Here is a 15,494-nt window from a genome sequence, read left to right as displayed (position 1 = left end):
ACCTCCCTGCTCTAAAGTCTGCCTGTGGCTTAATGCATCGGGTACGACTTCTCAGGGGGCAACATGAATTGTGAAGAGATTGAGGATGTTAGTGTCAGTCAAACATGAGTTGGACTCTATCATTTGCTAGCTTTGAGGTCTTGCGCTGAACCTGTTTCTTCAACTGGCATTTACTAAGCAACCTCTGATTTCCCAAGTCTTGTGAAATATCTCTATGTGACAGAGCAGGAAACTGAGGCTCAGTGAGGGAAGTAACTTGTCAAAGGTCACACATTGAAAAGGCGGCTGAGCTGTGACCTAAATTATGTCTTTCCCCTCCCTCCCACACAATCCTGCCAAAGTCTTGGTTCTTTTTTTCCAAAAGACTGAATTGGTCTTCTCCAAATGATGACCCTCAGTCTTCCCAGAGCTTTTCTCAAGGCAAATACCAAGTTCATCTATTGCCTGTGAAAGCTTATATATTACTCCTGATATCAATTTTACAGTTTTTGCTCAAATCACTAATAGCTTGATGATAGCAATTTTCAAACCCCATGTGAATTACGGTTGTGTGAAAATGGTCTCTTACTTATTGAAGAAGAAATGAAATCAAGGTTAATCCATCTGACCTCTTTCTTCATAGAAAACAGGGTGTTAGAATAGGCTTCTTGGTTTAACTGTAAGCATATGTTTTAAGAGGAGGACTGTATCCATACCTGGATTTTAAATATATGTAGAAAATTAGGCAAGGGTGGAGAGAAAATGGAAGAGAAAATGATGATGTTTTGCTTCAAAGTCTGAAATGCAGTCTTTTTTTAAATGGACTACACTGCATATTGACAGAAGTAGTTTGGCAACTGATAGAACAATTATTTCCTTTGTGGTTAGAATACAGTTTTCCATACTTTGAGAAGTTAAGCATTTAAGGCAGGGTCTCTCAACTTCAGCATTATTGACACTTGAGACCAGATATTTCTTTGCTGTAGGGGCTGCTCTGTGCATAGAAGAATGTTTAGCAGCATCCCTGGCCTCTGACTCCTGGATGCCAGTAACACCTCCTTTGCCCCACTGTGGGTCGTGAAAAAAATATAAAAAATATTTCCAGATATTGCTAAATTTCCTCTGCGGAGCAAAATTGCCCCTAGTAGTTGAGAGCCACTGCTTTAACAAGGTGCTAGAATAGAGAGAAGTGAGAACTGGATACGAAGTCCAAAGGTCTGAAACCCGAGCATTGCCACCTCTGAGCTCTGTGACCTCAAACATTTTCACATGATTTTTCAGAGCCTGTTTCCTAATCTTTTTAATGGGAGGGAATCGTATTTACGCCAGAGGTTCCTGTAATGGGGAGATGAGATAATTTTGGAGTGCAGCAGCCAATTGCAGCCTGGGTCCAAGTCCAACCCACAGCTTGTTCTTATATGACCTTTGAGCTAAGAATGACCTTTATATTTTTAAAGAGTTTTGATGAAGAAGGGAAAGAAGAAGAATAACTACTACTACTTGCAGTACTGCTTTGTGTATCATAGCTTGTATGTGGCCAACAAAGCCTAAAATATTTACTGTTTGACCTTTTACAGAAAAAGTTTGCCACCCCCTAATTTAGCCCATGTGATCTTTAAAGCCTTTTATGTATAAATGAAAAGCATGATTTGCCGAATGTGGCCTAATGCTGAGGAACTTCTGAGACAGCCAGTGTTAAACTGGGCACTGACCAGATTATCAGTTTCTGACCCCAGCTCCCTAGTGGCCTCGGTCTGAAGCCAGGCACAAGCAAGGCCACCAGTTCAGTGTGCCGTTACATTTAATCTTGTTCTTTGATGGGCTCATAATAAGAAATATGAAATGATCTGGTCTGCTTCACTTTCATTCCTCATGGACGTAGAGTTTCTTCAATTGCGAAAAGACTTACCTCAAAATCGATAACAACAGGATAATACTTTAATGACCTCCCCCAGGAACGGTATGTAATGGTGCTACTGTTGTGTGTCAAGGCACCGATCGAGCCAGAATTGCCACCTCGCACCAGAGAAATGACTTTGTCCACAGCCATGGCCTTCCTGTCCTTTTCTGCCATTAAGAGGATAAACTGCATTAGCTCACTTCCCCAAAAGCCCAAGGACTGGTTGACAAACCCTACTAATGAGATTCAGAAGAAAATGGACATGTTTTCCTTAGATATTTGCCATTTGACTACTATTCTGGGTTAGCTAGCAAGAAAAGGCAAAAGGGAAAGACTTAGACTCAGAAATAGACCCATCCTCTGGAGTCTACTGGGAGGACAGCCCAGCCCACAAAAAGGATGGGGAGGACAGGAAATGGGTGGTCATTCATTCATACACTCACTCATTCGTTCATATGTCAAATGTCTTCTCAGTGTCTACTATATGCCAAATATATTCAATCAAATATTATAGGTGCTATAGATGTTACTGTAGGACTCAGTGGGCACAGTGAAAGAAACTAGTCAGATATACAGTAGGAGGTGTGAAGACAGTCAGGAAGAAAGGTAACTTGTCTACAAAGGTAAGTGAGCATTTGCCAGGTGAATAAAGAGAGGATAAAAAGAGAGAGGAAACAATTTGACTTAAGGCCCTGAGATATAGGTAACCCACTGCAATGGGAATAGCTTGAACCTGTTTAATACTTATTTCACCCACTGCACTATAAACTTCTTCATTATCCCTGTACCCTCTGTGTCACCCACTTGAAAAAAAAAAAAAAACCTCAATACCTGTTTGATGAATGAATGAGTAAATGAACACATGAACACCCCAATTGATTTGTTCAGGAAATGCCATAAAATATTCCTATGCAATCCCTCTCTAATAATTATTCTTTGAGCTTGGACTTGGTAACCATATTCTCCTCTCTCAACAGCCTTATTTCCTCCCTCTGAACTGTAACATGACGGGCCTTCATTCAAACACCCCATTTTCCAGATTCCTTCTATTCTAGTTCTTACTTGGAGCTTTGTCTAACACTTGAAATCTAGGAGGGTTCCCTGTACAAAGGTAAATATTTCTAAGGTGATTTTCAACCCACGATAGATTCAAAATAGAATCACTACAGGTCATTTGTTTGGGGATATTTAGCATCTACGCAGTCTGATCATTGACTAAAATGAAATCAATTGGGGAAAAAAAATAGCTTCCATGTCTCAGTGTATGTCCAGAGGAAAGCCTGGCTTCTCTTTTAGGGCATCTATAGCTAAACACTTACCAGTTTTGCCATCTCCAAATCTTTTACAAGATTCTCCTGATAAACTTCCACCAACATTTAGGCTGCCTTCATAGAATGCAAAGCCAATACCCACGGAGCCTCCAAAACATTTCCTGACATCTGTGCTTGTAACACCTGCAACAGGGAGACAGAGAAACACAAAATGCTGAGTTAATAAAAGACACTTGATATGGTACAACTATGTCACAGTAGTAAAAGCTAGCTTCAGCTTTGGAGTCCAAAATGTGTGGATTGAAAGGCTGGTTCTTTAATCCAATTTCAGTTTTCTCTTCTGCATGGTTCCAATCAAAATAATTCTTGAAAAGAGATATGGAGTGCACATACTAGTTGGTAAAAGACACCAGCACTCTTTCCTTTGGCCATTTTTTATTGAGTGATTTTTGAGGCAATAATTCTATCTCATCCATCTGCATTTGCCCCCGTGCCTACTTCAGTGCCTGGCCCATGATGGGTACCATTACTCTTAACTTTTGCACTTATTTACCCCTACTATGAATGCCTCTCCTCCTCCCCTTCCATCATCATTCCAAAGGCTTCCATTCAAATGTCATTTACTCCACAAAGTACTTTTGGAGCTGAATAATTCCTTCTTTCTTCAGAGCTACTAAATTTCTCTGTGTCTGAATGATCATCTTCATCACAATTCTTTTTGTTCAGGTCCTCACTGTACCCCAGAGAGGCCAGAGTCTTGCTAGAAGATGGATGGATCACCATGGAAAGTTTACCGGCCCTTCAGATCCCATAAAGACTGTCAGGCCCACATTAGCCATCTCTGTATCTGTCTACATCTGAGGACCCACTGAAGAACCTGAATTTTACAGATGAAGAAAATGATTCTCAAAGCAATAAAGCCATATTGCTACATAAATAAACAGACCTGGATTTCCAACCCTAGGTCTGACTGACAAAATAAAACTAGATAAATAGACCGGAGGAATATTGACCATGCTACAGAGTTCAACCTTTTTGGTAGCTAAAGGGGTCTTCTGAAAGTTTTAAACTGAAATTTGTATTTTGAGACATCATTTCTTTAATCTACAACTATACAAAATAATTATTTCCAGTCATAGTGTTATTCTGTCAACCATAAAGGAAAAATAATGTAGACCTGTTATTCAATTGAGCTAAAGATTAGATTCACTATTTTCAAGGGAGTATTGAGCATCAAAGTTTATTTGCCTGTGCCCCCATTAAACTGCAAACTCTACGAGGTCAAGGATTTCTATCTAATTCACCATTGTCTTGTCAGCATAGCAATGCAGTGTGTGCCATGTCCAGTAAGTATTTTCAGAATAAATGATTGATGAATGAAAAAAACATGTAAATAAATGAACGCCCTGAGTCCTTTGGTAAGGGTTTCTGATAGAAGGAAACTTAGAAGTCATAAGTCCTAAAATCAAATTCCAGTCACTAACACCTTGTGTGATCCTAAAAAAGGTCCATGATCCCACGGGACCTCAGTTTCCCATTTGTGGAAAGAAGAGGTTGTTATCTCTAAGACCCCTTTCAGCTGCAGCCCTCTGTGACTTTTTGGATATCAGTTTCTGAGTCACTCTTGAGCTGAAAGTGCCTGGGGGAAGTGATGCTCTGAGCACTGGCACTCAGCACCGAGCAAAGGGCTTCTTCTGCCATTTCCATTCAAACACTTTTAATTTTTAATGCATTACTAATTGGGGGAATATTTAGCATATTTAATTGTTTTGATTAAAAAATGCTTCAACAGTGATAAACAAAAGTGGATGAAAAGAACTTACAGGCAGAAGCCAGAGTGATTACTTAGGTGAGTGGTGGAGTGCTGCTGAATTAAAGCGACAGGACAGGCTGATTAATGGGGGTTGGAAGATGCCTGTGGTGTGACTATGCTCATGAAGGATCTGCCGACAGCCTGCCACGTGCTGCTGGGAAAAGAGAATTCCAGCCTGACTTAAGCAGCATGACTTGACTGCAGAGAATTGCCACCTGAGGACCCCAAAGTGGGTACCAGCCGGCAAGGGGAGACTGTGACTTACAAAGAATTATAGAACCTGAGAGCCGAAGCACACTTAGACACCTAGCTCATACTTTTTGTTTAAAGCTGAGATGCCTGAGGTTCATGAAGGTTAATTATATTGCCTAAGGCCATGCAGTTAAAAACTGGTGAAACAGATTCAAGCTGAAGTCTGTCATGTTTAGAAGCCTGCAGTATTTTTATAATCTCAGTTATTACCTCAGACTAAATTCTGCCATCTGATAGAAAAATTTAGTAAGCACCTACTGTGTACCATCCCCAGCATATCACATATTGGACAATGTAGACACCTTGAGAATATAATATAACTAATGTGAATATGATGCAAATCTGCAAAGGTAAGATCCTGCCCTTGAGAAGTTAGCAGGCTAGAAGCAATGTCTTAAATGAAGACCAATCTGTATCCTGACAGTTGCTTGTTTCAATACACCAGGGCTGGAAAGGAGTCTCTCATCAGAGGCTGTAAGAGATGCCAAATTTAGAGCTGTCTACAGTGAGCCTGTGGGAAAATGCGACTAATAACCTGGGGTCAGGGCAGGGGAAGTAAAACCTGGTACCAAAATCCAGGAGTTGAAAATGGCATTGGAAGCCAGGACTCAGAGACATAAACACAAAGAGTTTGGGGTGAGAGGAACAGAGAAAGGGGTGGAGCTGTTGTAGAGAACTTGCCCAGATGGGCATGTAGGGTGGATAGACTGACTATATTCATGGAACCAGGTGATCCTCTGCCATTGCTCCACCACTATCCCATCAGACTGGACTCCTTAGGTTTAACTTTGGACCAGATTCAACTGTAGTTTGTTTTGGGCTTTTGAACTCAGTAAGCTCTGGAGTTGATCGGTCACAACCCAGGCTATACATTGAGGTCATCTGGAGTGTGTTTGAAAAGTACAGGTAACGAGGCCCAACCTCTATCAATTCTGATTGTATATTTCTATGAAATCAGAAATCTGTTTTTCAGACAAATATCCCAGATGATCCCTCTTCATTGGATCTTAGATCAGATGCTGAGTACGTTGGTCCTGCAGAGCGTCTCTGGTGGCTTACCACAGGGCTCTGGCATCCTGTCTCAGTTGGTGCTTTTGTCAATGCCTTAGATATGGACCTAGTAGCCAGTTCCATCACATCCACTCAGAATAAGAACTAGAAAAAGCCAAGGATAATTCACTTAAAGAATCAGGATCCAAATGGCCTCAAAAGGATTCATGTATATCAGTATTCAAGTATATTAGTCTGTTCTCACACTGCTAATAAAGACATACCGGAGCCTGGGTAATTTTATAAAGGAAAGAAGTTTAATTGACTGAGAGTGCAGAATGGCTGGGGAGGCCTCAGGAAACTCGCAGTCATGGCAGAGGGGAAGGCAAACACGTCCTCCTTCACATGGCAGCAAGAAGAAGTGCCAGGCAAAGGGGTGAAAGCCCCTTATAAAACCATCAGATCTCATGAGAGCAAATCCACTACCATGAGAACAATATGAGGGTAACCACCCCCATAATTAAATTACCTCCCACAGGTCCCTCCCATCACATGTCGGGATTATAGGAACTGCAATTCAAGATGAGATTTGGGTGGGGACACAGCCAAGCCATATCACCAAGCATAGCAAAATGAGACTGAATTGGGAAAACCTTAACATCCTACCCTACAGACAAAATACCAAATGCACAAGCACAGTGAGAAATAGACACAACTTAGCAGGAGAACAAAAGAAAAGGCCTTGGAGTTTTAGATTACTCCCCGCTCAGTAGGGTTATGAAAGCAGGTGCAAATTATAATTAGTAAAATGAAGGAGGAAATAATCTCACTCTCCTCTCCATAGGTGAAAGAAACTCAGAGCTGTGTGCAAAAACACTTTAAAACAGAAATAAGAAAATACGATTTTCTTCAACGAACATTATCCAGGCTTTACAAAGGAAATCCTGACATATGTGACAATACGGCTGAACCTTGAGGACGTAATGCTGTGTGAAATAAGCCAGTCACAGAAGGATAAAGACTGCCTGATTCCACTTATATTAGATATATGAATAGTCAGATATATAGAATTAAAGGGTAGCATGGTGGTTGCCAGGGGCTGGGGGCAAGAGGAGAGGTGGAATTGCTAGTCAATGAGCATAAAGTCTCAATTATGCAAGATAAGGTCTGAGAGCAACATGTCCCTATAGTTAATAACTGTATTGTACTATTAAAATTGGCCAAGAGGGTAGAATTCATGTTAATATTCTTACCATAATAAAATTTAAAAATAGAGAATAATCAGAGAAGAATAAGCATGAGGGTGAAGACCTTCAAAGCCACATCCTTTTGAAAATATTAGAGGGGACTAAGGAAGTTTACTTGAAGAAAGGAAAAAAGATTTCTCTTTAAGAGAGACCAGTAGAACTGGATTATAACTCTCCAGAGAGTTGTTTTGAGGAAGAAGAATTAGGCTTATTTGTGTAGGTGCAAGGGCAAGAACTAGGACCCAAAGGAAGGCAAGTTTAGGCTTAGCATAAGGCAGAGCGTCATCACAGTCAGAAGCCAAGCAGAGATGAAGTGTTTCAGCAGACAGTGAGTTCTCACCATTGCAGGGGACCAAGCTGGGGCTGTCTATTTGCCTGTGAGGGGACAGGAGGGTTTGAAGGGTAGAAAAGAGCAGTGATCTTTTAAGGTGACTGCTAAGGCCATGATCCTGAGACTTTAAGAACACATCAGAATACTTTAAGAACATTTGAGACAACGTCAATAAGTACCTAATGATGTTTTACTGTGTTAGAGGTAGCTGAGAAATAAGGAGGACTAAGGAGAGTGCTTGACCTCAATGAGCTGAGATTCAAGTGTGAGGAAATGGACAAGGAAACAGACAATTATTGCCATGTGTGAGGAGCACTCTGACACAGGGCAGCGAGGTCAGGGAAGGCATCCTTGGGGGTCAGGAGAAGGAGTCAGAGACAGGTAGAACAAATAGGGACTAGCCAGACAAAGCCAGGAGTATTATGGAGATGAGACTGACCATGCAGAGGACTTGTGTCCTCAGCAGCAAGATGCTACTCAGAAAAGTCAATGTGACTTAAACTCCAGAGTGGAAAAGAGGGAGATGCAAATCAGTTGAGACCCCTAAGGAAGTATAGTTTTTCTGCAGAGGAACATTCATTATGCATGGTGTGTGGCAACGGTGGTCCTGAAAGCAGCCTTCCAAACTCCTCATTCCCTGACATTCTGCAAAGAGGCTCAGAGAAAGGAAGCTAGGCAGAAGAAAGAGACAATGTTGAGACTGCAGTCCCATGTCTTCCTCCTACTTGATCCTCTTCAGAGGATCTGGTTCTAGATGATTTCAGCCATGACAAGAGAGAGCATAGTCAACGGCCAAACTCTGCAACAGAGACTTCCTGAGCTAGAATTCCACCCTTGCCCAGTGACTATGTGAGCAAATAGGTTAACCTCTCTAGGAGGCTGAATTGCTTCTCATTCTAGTCTGGTCTAAAGGTGAGCTGTTTTTGTGGCTCCCTGACAGGCCAGGAGCCCAAAGGATATGTGTCTGGCCACCATGTGTTCTACTTGTTTCCCACTTGGTCTTGGTGGTGGCACAGGTGGGAGAACGGTTCTGCGGCCTACCATTCACCTTCTCTGGTAGTGACCTCACACCTCTATGGAGCTTTTGCATCTCTATGGCTCTCAGGAAGAACCAGGCAGCTTGATTTCCAAGGTGCCGGAACACCGCAAGTCTGTCGTTCCTCAGATTAAAAGCATTAGGTGGAAAACAGCAGGTGTAGTGCATTATTTATCTCTTTGCAACAAACAAATGTCATTCATGTTGCTACGATTTATCTGCTACATTGCTTTGCTGTATTTGTTGCCCCCAAAGACAGCCTCAGAAGCGGAAAGAGAATCTAATAGTCTATTTTCTGCCATCACATTGGAAAAGATGATTGGAGTCTGTGGCTGGGCTAGTTGGGAGGTGTTAACTAACTCATCTGTCCTCTTTGTGGTTCTTTTTATCTATTAAAACTCACATTTCTTCCCAACCCTCTGAGAATAAAATAAATGCCTCGACGCCTTTGCAGGTGCTAGAAAGTCCCTTTATCTCTTTAATTGAGCTTCTCCCACTCAGTTCCAGACAACCTTTCCTCATTCCCCAAGGGCCCTATATCTATGCCCCAGTGTATCCCTGTGCTTCTATCCCTTTAGCTCACTCTAGTAACTGTCAATTTCTTGGTCTGTTCTTCTTATAAGACTACAGGCTTCTAAGTCATCTCTTGGGTGTGCAAATCTCTACACAGAGCCTGGCATGGGCCAAGCCCCCCAGGAGGGCTTGGGGACAGGTTGACTCCAGCTTATCTAGACAATGCCTCTAAAATGTTTTAGGAGTCACAGGTCTTTCTTTAATTGAAGATGCAAATCACAGCTTTGTAATATCTCATGCTAGATTAATATCTCATGCTATATTTTATAAAGTACTTTCGGCTGCATTATCTCATTGGAGACTCTCAACAATATTCTGGGGCAAGGAGGATTTACCCATCTTACAGACTCACTAGGACTGGAGAAAGCAGGAATTGTGGTGGTTAAGAGTATAACCTCCAAGTTAAGAAGCCTACCATTCACCTTCTGTGATAGTGACCTGAGTAACTCACTGAATGGCTTTGTGCCTCATATTCCCAATCTTTAACATGGAAATGATAATAGTTTCTATAAGTGAATCCCTAAAACTTGTCTGGCACAACTAGGTGTTCAATAAAGATTAGCTGTTCTTGTTAGGTAACTTGCCACAGTCACCCAAGACTAACAGGCCCAAGAATCAGGTCTTGAAGCAAGATATGCCCTACTCAAACACAGTGAGTAGATGGTCCATTTCATCAGGCTACTGTTATTCTGCAGAGGAACATTCATCGTACATGGTGAGTGGCAATGGTAGTCTTGAAAGGAGCCTTCCAAGCCCCTCATTCCCTGATACCTCATTCTGCAAAGAAGCTCAGAGAAAGGAAGATAGGCAGAAGAAGGAGGCAATGCTGAGACTGCAGTCCCATGTCTTCCTCCTACTTGAAAAGGGCTCTTCAGAGGCTCTGGTTCTTCTAGACGATTTCAACCACGACAAGAGGCAGCCTAGCTGAAGGCCAAACTCAGCTAGAAACAGAGACTGCCTGAGCTGGGATTCCACCCTTGCCCAAAGACTATGTGGGCAAATCGTTTGACCTCGCTTGCCTCAGTATGCCCATCTGTAAGATGGGGAGTTTAATACTGTGTACCTCCTAGCATTGTTGTAAATGTTCAATGAGTGATCCATGCCATGTAATGTGCTCAAGACAGTGCCTGGAAAAAAAGGGAGGCTGAGGAGTTTGCAAAAATCAGGATTTCTTAATGGACACTTCTGCAGTATAAGTGGTTAGCACTAGAATGGTTGGTGATGACAAGGGCACGTGGTGACTTCATAAACACTATTATGTGCTGGGTAGAGATATTCCATGTATTAGCTTACTCAGTGTTCACACAAAATGCCACAATAGGAATAATCAGTCCCATTTTAGAAAGGAGTAGGTTGGGATAGTTTAAACTTAACTTAGATAGCTTGTCACTTGCCCAAAGTTATACACCAAGAAAATAACAGAATTGGGATTGAACCAAGGCCTGTGTCCAAAGCCCACGTTCTGTATGCCATATTATACTGCCTATGTGACAGAGGTTAAGGATGGCCCTGGGAAGAATGTTGACGCCATCTCAGCTTTTCTCCTTTAAGTCTGAAGCTGTTTTCAGTGATATTAGAGCTGGAAATTCAAAATCAAGACAAAATCAGAAGGATGGTGCTGAGAGTCTCAGTTCCATGTGTATGTAGATGACTTAAGGGGAGTAGGGACAGAGCCAAGAAACTAGGAGTCTGTCAGTCAATCAATACCATCCATCACCGTGAAGCCTGGTTGTCATGGTAACTGGGGATAAAGCCTGGAGCTTGTTAGAATCCAGTGACTGTCTGTTTGGGTGACTGGTTGGTTAGCAGGCACACACACACACACAAAAAGACCTGCTGGGCCATCCCAGAGTCCCTAGCCACAAACATAGGGCATTTCACAACAAGGTTCCTGCCCACCTCACCCTCCTCATTGTCCAATTTCAGCTTAGAACGTTTAAGATACCACCCCTGACTCTGCAGAGTGTTAGGAAAGCTCTGGAGGCTGCCCAGCATACGTGGGCTTAGATTTGAAACCACCCAAGCTAGAAAACGCTGAGTCTCTGCAGTGGGCCAGTCTTAGTCGATGGGCAAGACTCTGGGACACAATGTGAACAGGATGCACGCTGGACACAGGCAGCTACAATAGTGTGACACTCAGAGCTAAGTCTTGAGTACGCTAAAGCACCTAAAACAGGCTCCCAACTCAAACCTGGGGAGACAGAAAACCTGCCTGGAAGAGTCCTATTTGAGCTAAGCAGAGAACTGAGGATGAATAAGCATAAACCAGGTGAGGTGCAAAATTCCAGGTAGAAGAAACAGCATATGCAAATCAAGGAGAAAGAGTATGGTAAGTCCAGGGACCAGTACATTGCTCAGTATAGTGCAGCGCAATGGTGAACAGTGAGTTGGAGGTCTGTGCATGCTCACTGAAATGCTGGTCTCCTTTTCCGTTGCAGAGACTCTCTTGCTTTCAGTGTTCACCTTGCATAATCACTGCAGCTTGCCATCCTCTCTGTGGTTTCTGAGAGGCCAACACTGACTCTGGCCATTATCATCATCATGACTCCCGGCATAATCCAGTCAAGATTGTTCTCATTTAGGCCCTGGCCTCAGCAGCAAGCTCTTCCATAACCAAGTTCAGCCTTTGGGTGGATCTGAACATTCATCTCCTTTTACTCACCCTTATATACTTGCTGCCCCAGCCATTTCCATGCAACTCCCTTCTCTTCAAGGCGAACTTCTGCTCCTGGTAGAAAATGAGGCTTGATTCTCTTTAGGGTTTAGCAAGTGGAAGGAGAAGAAAAGATTGTTTCTCCCTCCTTTTTGCTTCCACTGTATTTGTTTCTATTTAAAGATTTATCACATTATGTTATTCTTGGCCCCCAGCTGACTGCACATTTCTCCAGAGAAGGGCTCTGTGTGATTCACCCCTGTGTTCCCAGAAATCATGGGTGCTCAGTGAGCATTTACTGAATGAGTGGATGAGTGGATGGGTGGAGATTAGATTATGAGTACGGTTTCCCACTGAGATTGTTTCCTGTTTCCAACTTTGTGTAACAAGGGTAAAGGTTCTACTCAGAATCATCCTGAAAGGGATTTATAATCAAACAACAGCCACAATGCATAAATGTGATAGTAATTTAAGGGACTTAAATTATATGGCTTGATCAACTGGGCTGCCTTAGCCTTATTTTAATAATGGTATAGTAAATACACAGCCTAAGAGCCCTGTTGCCCTCAGTCCCTTGCCTCTGACAGACATCACTAATCGATCTCAGCACTTTCAGACTGAGTCCATATCTGGTGTTCCAGTCTTCAACTCAGCAGTCTAGGTAGCATTTGCTCTTAAGACCACTTGTCATCCCTGGGTTAGACACTTCTTCCAGCCTGCAACTCTCTGAGGTTTACCTCTTTGAGTGTCACCAGCCAGCACACTATGCTAGTTCCTGGCTCTGTGGCTGTACTTAAGTTTCAGAACAATCACGTGCTTGTCAGTTTAAACATTAACAATTCTCCCAGTTACAATCCCCAATCAATGGGTCAGATTGACCCAACATTACATTTAGTAATGGATATAAAAAATAATATTCCCTTAATTATTTTTAAAACACAATTTACTCACTTTTAAAGCTATCACCACAGTTTGATGTCTTAGAAAGGAAAATAAATGAAATAAAATAAAACCTCTAGGTATACTGCAAGAAACATTGCACTTGGAATTAGAAACCTGGTTTCAAACCTCACCCTGCCTCTGACCAGCTGTGTCACCTTGGACATATTATCTTGCCTTTCAGTGCCTGGTTGTCCTCATCTTACAGATGAGGACAGCCACAAAACAGAGCTGGAAGGGTTGCCACTAGGCTTGGAGGAGATAATGTGCATGTAAGGGTTCCGCATGCAACCTGCTACAGAGTTAGAACCCAATGATACTTATTCCTCTATTTCCACTGAGATATGCTTTTGGAACCATTGGATAACATGAGACTTTCCATACCTAGCTCCACAGTTGTTACTGACATCTGCTTCCAGCTTTCCACCTATCTATCTTCCTGTGATGGTTAATTTCATGTGTCAACTTGACTGGGCCATGGAGTGCTGAGATAATTCATCAAACATAATTCTGGGTGTTTCTGAGTGAGAATAACATTAAAGAATAACATTTAAATAACATTTAAAGTCTTTAATAACATTAAAGACTTAATAAAGTAAACCGCCCTTTCTAATGCACATGGGACTTATGTGATCATTTGAAGGCCTGACTAGAACAAAAAGACTGACCCTCCTCTGAGTAAGAGAAGGTTCTTTGTTTGTTCAACCTGGAACATTGCCTTTTTTTTTTTTTTCTGGCCTTGGACTTGAATGGAAATGTCAGCTCTTCCAGGGTCTCAAGCCTGCTGGCCTTAAGACTGGAAATACATCACTGGCTCTCTAGGTTCTCGGGCCTTCAGACTTGGTCTGAAATAAAACCATCAACCCTCCTGGGTGTCCAGCTTGCTGACTATAGATATTGGGACTTGTCAGACTCCATAATCACATGAAGCAATTCATTGCAATAAATCTCTTTATACCATATATACATTTTATATAGAGATAAATAATAGAGATAGAGGTATTCTATTCATTCTGTTTATCTGGAGAACCTGACTAATATACTTCCCAATGCCTCCCTTAGGGCTATTGATGATTTTTCCTTTATTTGAAGTAATTAAATACATTTTTTATAGTTAGTGGAGCACACTGAGTTAAGATTGTGTTTTTAATACTTTCTTGACCACTCTCAAAGTAAGAAATACCTTTTACATCCTGATCCAGTCTACACACATTCATTTTAAATACCTTAAATATTGTCCAAGCAGCAGTTACGATTATCGATTATAATTTCAGGTGGAGTGCAGTGGTGTCATCTTGGCTGACTGCAACCTCGACCTCCCAGGCTCAAGTGATCCTCCCATCTCAGCCTCTCAAGTAGCCAGGACTACAGGCGCATGCACCATGCCTGGCTAGTTTTCTGTTTGTTTAATTTTTATAAAAATGTGGTCTTTCTATGTTGCCCAGGCTGGTCTCAAACTCCTGGGTTCAACCAGCTTGGCCTCCAAAAATGCTAGGATTGCAGGAAGGAGCCACTGTGCTTGGTTTAAAAGAAGTTTCAATACTTAACTACACTTTGTGTGATATACTCTGGTACCTTGCATTCTATTATATTTCATTTTTTTTTTTTTTTTGAGACGGAGTTTCGCTCTTGTTGCCCAGGCTGGAGTGCAATGGCGCGATCTCGGCTCACCGCAACCTCCGCCTCCTGGGTTCAGGTAATTCTCCTGCCTCAGCCTCCTGAGTAGCTGGGATTACAGGCATGTGCCACCATGCCCAGCTGATTTTTTGTATTTTTAGTAGAGACGGGGTTTCACCATGTTGACCAGGATGGTCTCGATCTCTTGACCTCGTGATCCACCCGCCTCGGCCTCCCAAAGTGCTGGGATTACAGGCTTGAGCCACCGCGCCCGGCCTATTTCATTTTTTAAATGCTGATCATGACCCACTAAATTTCTTTTACAATCTACTAATGGGTTATGGCCTGCAGTTTGAAAAACCCTAGGTTAAGACATCCTTGAGACATTATTGCAGGTTGCTTAACATTACAGATTCTTGAGTTTGACTTCAGCAGTTAATAGCTATGTGACCTTGGGCAAGTTATTTAACAGAGAATAACTGAGCCTCAGTCCTTCTTTTGGGAATTGGAGATTATAATAATAGTATCCTTTTCACAGTCTCTCCTGAGAATTAAATGAGATAGGGCACTTAAATTGCTTACCCCAGTATCTACCACACAGTAAATACTCAGTAAATCTTGGCTTTCTTACCACCACTGCTAGAGTCTAAGCCTTTCATATATAGTATAAAATAAAGGACAGGATGTACGGAAAAAAGGATGAGTACTTGGAAGATTCACAAATCTAAATCAGAAGACCTAGGTTCAATACTGAGTCACGCTGAGCCATTTACTTAAGCTCTTTGGATTTCAACTTTCTTTCTATAAAACTAGGGGAAATAATAATATAATTCCTCATAATGTTATTATGAGGATCAGTTTGAATGCCAGATGTGAATGTGTTATGCTCTACA

The 15,494-nt window shown here is 42.0% G+C and overlaps 1 protein-coding gene across 1 annotated transcript in view; it reads right to left on the bottom strand.

Annotated features, from left to right (window-relative positions):
• C8A (complement C8 alpha chain) overlaps positions 1 to 15,494 on the bottom strand; it is a 63,183-nt gene that overhangs the window by 8,019 nt on the left and 39,670 nt on the right. Inside the window, exons 8-9 of the mRNA XM_017543993.2 lie at positions 3,199 to 3,333; positions 1,889 to 2,046 (exon numbers count right to left, since the gene is read on the bottom strand). Of these exons, the coding sequence (XP_017399482.1) occupies positions 1,889 to 2,046; positions 3,199 to 3,333 (293 nt within the window). The remainder of the gene's footprint in view (positions 1 to 1,888; positions 2,047 to 3,198; positions 3,334 to 15,494) is intronic.

This window comes from Cebus imitator, unplaced genomic scaffold (assembly GCF_001604975.1).
Source record: "Cebus imitator isolate Cc_AM_T3 unplaced genomic scaffold, Cebus_imitator-1.0 Scaffold163, whole genome shotgun sequence".
Taxonomy (NCBI): domain Eukaryota; kingdom Metazoa; phylum Chordata; class Mammalia; order Primates; family Cebidae; genus Cebus; species Cebus imitator.
The sequence above is the reverse complement of the archived record's forward strand: the minus strand, read 5'-3'. Positions and strand labels throughout refer to the sequence as shown.